This window comes from Pollicipes pollicipes, unplaced genomic scaffold (assembly GCF_011947565.3).
Source record: "Pollicipes pollicipes isolate AB1234 unplaced genomic scaffold, Ppol_2.1 Scaffold_1332;HRSCAF=1558_pilon_pilon_pilon, whole genome shotgun sequence".
NCBI lineage: Eukaryota > Metazoa > Arthropoda > Thecostraca > Pollicipedomorpha > Pollicipedidae > Pollicipes > Pollicipes pollicipes.
The window spans coordinates 21,578-28,385 of record NW_023595918.1 but is presented as its reverse complement, the minus strand read 5'-3'; the positions used below and the strand labels follow the sequence as shown (position 1 = coordinate 28,385).

Genomic DNA, 6,808 nt, shown 5'->3' with positions numbered 1-6,808 from the left:
AGCCCGGTCAGTGCCCACGGGCTTTGGGGCTCGCAATACGGACTGGGTCTTGGAAGGTGCATCCCATCATGGTCAGAGTGTGATCGGGGTTGGGGTGCTCTTATTTATTGCATCGGTGCTGCTTGATCTTAATGATACGTGCGTGGAAAGGGAAGTTAATGCCTTTCATGTAGCAGAGCGCTGGAAGCGCTGGCAATACAAAAAATTAGGCGCAAAATGGCCAACGCAGTCGGCGCACCCGAAAACACCAATAAACAGCAACTGGTAATCAAAATCTGAGCCTCTCTGTTCCCAGAAGTTGTTGCAGACGAGGTGTCCGTTATGCCTCTGCATGGATATGGGTTATCCGGATTGGATCCGTGTCGACGGCGTCCACTAGCCGTCGGTGGATCGGAGCCTGACGCCCTCCGCCTGCCGTTTCAGGTCACCCACCCACGCCGGTGGCCTGTTCGCCATGGACCGGTCATACTTCTTGGAGCTTGGCGCGTATGATCCCGGCCTACTGGTCTGGGGAGGCGAAAACTTTGAGCTGTCATTCAAGGTAGCGTGCCCCCTCGTCACATCCTGCAGCATGGGCTGGTTCGATAAAGAATGGGTGGCTTTTGTACAAAGACTGTTTGGGCGCGTTTCTCTTTTGAGGTTCAGTTACAGGCTCATTTTGGTTTTGGCCATGATTTTTCGGATTCATGTTGATGTATGTTGCGGGCTGGTGTGCCATTAGTGTTGGTCTTTGTAATTGTGGCATCCTGTCGGTTCACGTGTGCGGCGCAGCGGTGTCGTCGCATATCCACACTGTTAGGCAGACTCGGCTGGTCGGCCACAGGCTCGCTTGGGTGCCCTCTGTGGGTCGTTCGTGTCCGACAGTGCCGTGTCTCATCAGAACACTGTGTGTCTGTCAGATCTGGCAGTGCGGAGGCAGTATAGTCTGGGTGCCCTGCTCTCGGGTCGGCCACGTCTACCGCGGCTTCATGCCGTACAGCTTCGGCAAACTGGCCGAGAAGAAGAAAGGTCCTCTCATCACTATTGTACGTCAGCAACCTAACCTGACCTTACCTGTATATAATAGCGCGCCCTCATCACCTCCATTACTGCGTCCTGGACTGTTTGATACGCCTCCGTGTGCCTCAAATGTCCGCGCACGTTTTGCGCAGTTTTTTTTTTTTTAAGTAAGTGCCGGCGTCAGACCGAAAACGACTGACGTTGGCCGCCGCCGCCATGTGATTGTTCCGCTCGCTGTTCGGGTGTATGCGCAGTGTGGTGGCCACCCTCACCCAATGAAACGCTACCATAAGCCTGCACACCAGCTGGAGCCGGGGGCACAGTAACTCGTACTGATAGATGTTGTCAGTGACACTGATAGCTTCCCACTGAGCTGTACTTGGGTGCGTACAATTAACATGTGCTAATTGCTTGTAGAAATTGAGAACTACCGCATCACGGAGCGCCGCTCTGCTTAAATCGTTGATATGCAGTATAGTAAATACGCCTGGTGGGATTTATCACTTGCGTAAGACTTCGTTCTGTTTTAATGGGTATTTACATGGCGCCTTCTCACCATGTTCAAAGGACATGGATTCCCCAATGTTCAAATCTAACTATAGCGTCTGTGTCTGCCTTGGGCCTCAGAACTACAAACGCGTGATCGAGACTTGGTTCGACGATAAGTACAAGGAGTACTTTTACACGCGTGAGCCGATGGCTCGCTTCCTGGACCACGGCGACATCAGCGAGCAGCTGGCCTTCAAGAAGCGACACAACTGCAAGAGCTTCCAGTGGTTCATGGAGAACGTGGCGTACGACGTGCCGGACAAGTTCCCCGAGCTGCCGCCTAACGTGCACTGGGGCGAGGTGAGCAGTCTGCGAGCGGCGGGCGGCGTCCGATTCGGCCCGAGCGGCCCGGCGGCGGCCTGGCGGCTCGGTTCCGGGGCCGACTCATAGGTGCTGCTGGGCGCTCGGTGTAAGTAGCACGATTGTCAAGTATCGGGATGTTGCGGCTGTGAGGGGCTTGCATTGCTGAGGAAATGCCGCTAGCAAAATCATGTGGAATCAGCTGATTGGTGCGGTGAACCAGTCCCGAAGCCGGTGTTGCGTTAAATTAGGCCGGTTGGTGGTGAGATGGCTGGGCTGTTACCAGCTACCACGTGTCTGCTCATCTGTACCGTATCCTGTCGGTCATGCACCGCGCACAGACAGTAGTGTCTCGTCAAACGTGTATGAGGATTATGCGTTGTGGTGAGACCACTGTGTGCGATCGCCGACCGTTGTGAGACCACTGAGGTTCGAGCTAAAATTCCCGGTGGTGTATCTTACCTCAGCTACGTTAAATAGGTACAGTTCGTACTACTCTCACATATTCTCACTCAGCTTTCTTTCACCTCGCTTGAGTTCGCAGGATTAGTTTAAGTTTGCCAACCCATAGTTGCGGAAATGAGTGTCGCTGTAAAGTATCCGCAGTATCCGCGATGGCTAGTCCGTTTTCCGGTTAATTTAAACATGTTACATTTGTTACGTACCCGCACGAGACGCAAAGTGCTTCTGCTGTTGAACAGACGTTACATTTATTGTAACAGTCCGCGAGAGAATGAAAGCCTGTTGTGTGTGTATGTGCGAGACGAGTTGTGTTGCCAACGCCGGTGGCGCGCGCGGCAGACAGCCAGGTGGGCGTCTCCGTCCCTCTGTGACCCCCTCCCCCACCGGCAGCTGAAGAACGTGGCCGACCAGCGGTGTCTGGACACGATGGGCCAGCCGGCGCCCACCGCCATGGGTGCTTCGCCCTGCCACGGCTACGGCAACAACCAGCTGATTCGGCTGAACACAGCCGGCCAACTGTCGGTCGGCGAGCGCTGCGTGGAGGCCGACCGACACTCGGTGAAGCTGGCCTTCTGCCGGCTGGGCACCGTCAATGGCCCCTGGCAGTACAGCGAGGTACGTGGAGGTCGACTGACGCTCTGTGGAGCTGGCCTTCTGCCGGCTGGGCACCGTCAATGGCCCCTGGCAGACAGCGAGGTACGTGGAGGTCGACTGACGCTCTGTGGAGCTGGCCTTCTGCCGGCTGGGCACCGTCAATGGCCCCTGGCAGTACAGCGAGGTACGTGGAGGTCGACTGACGCTCTGTGGAGCTGGCCTTCTGCCGGCTGGGCACCGTCAATGGCCCCTGGCAGACAGCGAGGTACGTGGAGGTCGACTGACGTTCTGTGGAGCTGGCCTTCTGCCGGCTGGGCGCCGTCAATGGCCCCTGGCAGTACAGCGAGGTAGTAAACGGTGTCGATCGACTGCTTGTGTAGAACGGAGCATGGACCAACTCTGGGACGCCTGATACTGTGATGTCTTTTGAAGGTGAGTCTAATGATTGTTCAATGTGGCAACTGAGAATCGTGAGGCCACGACATTCCTAATTCGCCTGCGTTTTTTTTCACTGAGTTCTGAAAGCTTTGATATTCCTCCGTTTATATTACCATGTTCTGCTTCCTTTTCACTTGACATACTGCCAACAGCATTTTGATATAGTAACAGCACAATCGAAGTGTGGTTTTATCTGACATTGGTGCATAAAGCAGTATCTGAACCTGGTGCACCTTAGTACCACAGACCATGGCTTCTGCTATGCACGGCTGCCTCGCTTATAACGGTGCGGATTGTGTTACCACGTAGAGGTGACAACAGCGTTGTTAATGGCTGTATGTTACGCACATCTCCAAGCTGTGTTGACAGCCAGATGGCAGACACTGTTTAGCTGCTGGGCCGATTATCTGGCTTTTAGTGACAGGCTATTTGACAGGAATTGATATAGGATACTTGTATTATATCATTGATGTATTGATCAACTTAAACGCCGGTATCTGCATGGATCTTAGCAAATTTTTGACTGCTTGCAAGGGTTGTCAACCAATCCCAGTTCTCACTATAACCGTCTCAGGTAAGCATTATGATTCAGGTGATCTCAAGCAGCATGTGGCATGCGTTTTGTATTTATATTTTCAGGTTCCCCGGAAAAGGAATTTTTATCTTTGAGGATATTGTACTTAGCGTCAGATATGACGAAACAATCCCATTTGTAACTATTGGTATACTTTGAAGTAAATTTCTGTCAGGAAATATGCTGTTCGATACGTCATTGTTTGATCGCGTCATTGCACCTCGCACAACATTGAGCCAATCGACGGCCGTCATATTTGAAAATCGTGCCCATGAACGCCAGGAATGAACAACTCGATCATTATGTTTTTAGTAGCTTTGATTGCCGCATGCTTGATGGAATGCCAGGATTCAATGACTTTATGGTGGCGTTATGAATGCCAAGGTGACCTCGGCATATTCTCCACGAAATACCCTCCCCATTTTGGCGGGCGTGTAGCTAAAAAACTAGAGCAGTTTAGTCCTAAGGACAGGACTGAACTGCATCGAGAGGTCTTCAAAATGGCTATTTCAGTTGAAAACCCCGTAGAAAGGTGGAATGCTCTCTCTCTCTCTCACTGCCGTTAACGTATTAGAAGTTTACATAATGAGATACCTTATGTAAAATTTTGCCACTTTCCGCCAGCGTTTGCTGCCAGTAGATTCTTCCAGTCAGTCCTAGCCAGTAAAAGCTGGCTGGCTGAAGCCGTTATAGCCAGTGGCTGTCAACCCTGCTTTAGGATCTGTTCCATGTCCTTGTATGCTTCTTTACTGCTGGTGGTGGCGGTAGTTGGTAGAGGATAGCACATCTCGGGGCCATGTCATAATAAATTTGTATGTTGACATCTTGTAGCGATGTTCCTCTCCGAACGTAGTCTGCGTTTCTGTTAGCCGCGTGTGGCGATTTGTTGATTAGTCTTCTTCAGCTGACGTTAGCTAAGCGTCTTATTAGCTAACATTAGGCCTACTTGAGCTGCAGGTCATTGTAGCTCACGGAAAACTGATGTCACGCAGCAAAAACGCTGAAAACAGTTTTCATTGTCGTAGCCTGTTTCATGTTCGCTTCATTGAGGAGTGTTTTGGGAGACAACAGCGTGATGGTCGCATGGTGTCCGTTTTGGGAGACAACAGCGTGATGGTCGTATGGTGTGTGTTTTGGGAGACAACAGCGTGATGGTCGTATGGTGTGTGTTTTGGGAGACAACAGCGTGATGGTCGTGTGGTGTGTGTTTTGGGAGACAACAGCGTGATAGTCGTATGGTGTGTGTTTGGGAGACAACAGCGTGATGGTCGTGTGGTGTGTGTTTGGGAGACAACAGCGTGATGGTCGTGTGGTGTGTGTTTTGGGAGACAACAGCGTGATGGTCGTGTGGTGTGTGTTGGGAGATAACAGTGTGATAGTCGTATGGTGTGTGTTTGGAAGACAACAGCGTGATGGTCGTGTGGTGTGTGTGTTTGGGAGACAACAGCGTGATGGTTGTGTGGTGTGTAGTTTGGGAGACAACAGCGTGATGGTCCGTATGGTGTGTGTTTGGAGACAACAGCGTGATGGTCGTATGTGTGTAGTTTTGGGAGACAACAGCGTGATGGCCGTGTGGTGTGTTTTGGGAGACAACAGCGTGATGGTCGTGTGGTGTGTCAGTGATTTGTGGGTGTTGGGGGGGGGGGGGCATTCATTTTGTAGACACACGCGAATACTGTCAATGCACAGCTTTGGCGTGCGTATTAAACATCAGGCAATAGATGCATTGTGTAAATTGACTCACATAGATAGGCTCGCAAGCGTACATGGATGTTCTGCGGCGCCGGGTGAAGCTTCATTAGGGTCTTTTGACCAGTGTGACTGTAGATGGGCATATACCTTCTAAACACATGTTTAAGAACGGTTAAAAATGTTCTATAGGTGATTAACGTCTGCTCATCTCCCAGCCGACGCCTATACTGCCAGCGTAACGGGGTGCATGGTGTCATGTTGGTAGACGGCACCGGCCATGTCCAGTGGTATGCCCCTGACTTAAGATGGTGTTGGGTCTATAACTTGCTTAACATATACACCAACTGAGGATGTATCCCACATCCGGACGTTCGGATTTCATTTGCGTTTGGCCGCAACATGACAGCTCATTTCGGAGGGTGTGGGATGTAAGAGGATTATCTGGAGAGGCTTGACCGCTGGCCTAAGCTGTTAACGTCAATCAGTGATAAGCAAGTCAGGCAAGGTGTGGTGGCATGGGTGGTATACCACCCAGAGATTATCCGTTATCATCCACGTCTGTTCGATCGCTTGATTATTCGGTAGTCATTCAGTGGGTTTTTAAACGTCAACCCCAGCAAACGCTTGTTAATGCTTCTTGAAAATGGACTTGTGTGGCTGTTTGGGACGCGTGAGTCATGCCAGCCTCGTCGTGCAGCGGCCTCTGACGGTGCGCCGTCGCCCGCTCGCTCGTCCTGTGCGCGGAGGGGCCACGCTTCGAGGCGTGGCGGAGCCGCTGCGTTCTTGGCATGCTGGTACCGTTACGGGCGACCGTTCTGTGCGGCTCTTGGCATCGGCTGCGTCCATAAACCGTGCGGCGGCTGGTGTCGGTCCCATGAATCCGGAAGCGGGATAACGACTGGGCACTGTTGGCATTTTTTCGGCGAAGTCCTGTAAGCTTTGATCGCAGGTATCAATGCAAGCTCATACCAAATGCACATCTGCAGGCGTATATGTTCCATCAGCACGGTGTTTGTCGGCATGTTCGCGTTGCGACCGACTCTCCGATTCCGTTGCAGTCGAGCCAGACGATGTTCCATCGGACCTTGAAGGCATGCATGTCACTGGACCCAGGCTCGGGACAGCTGAAGATGCTGGAGTGGCGACTCGCGTGACGCCTACAAGAAGTGGCAGTGGAAGCAGCTGACGCCGCGCTGGTGA

The 6,808-nt window shown here is 52.1% G+C and overlaps 1 protein-coding gene across 1 annotated transcript; it reads left to right on the top strand.

The window, feature by feature from the left end:
• Positions 1-423: 423 nt before the first annotated feature.
• Positions 424-6,808, top strand: LOC119093061 (N-acetylgalactosaminyltransferase 7-like; the record flags this gene model as incomplete). The annotated part of the gene is given in 6 exon segments (XM_037215984.1): positions 424-541; positions 900-1,025; positions 1,627-1,848; positions 2,701-2,925; positions 6,667-6,750; positions 6,752-6,808. Coding segments are annotated over 6 exon segments (832 nt in total), but the record flags the coding sequence as incomplete, so codon positions are not given.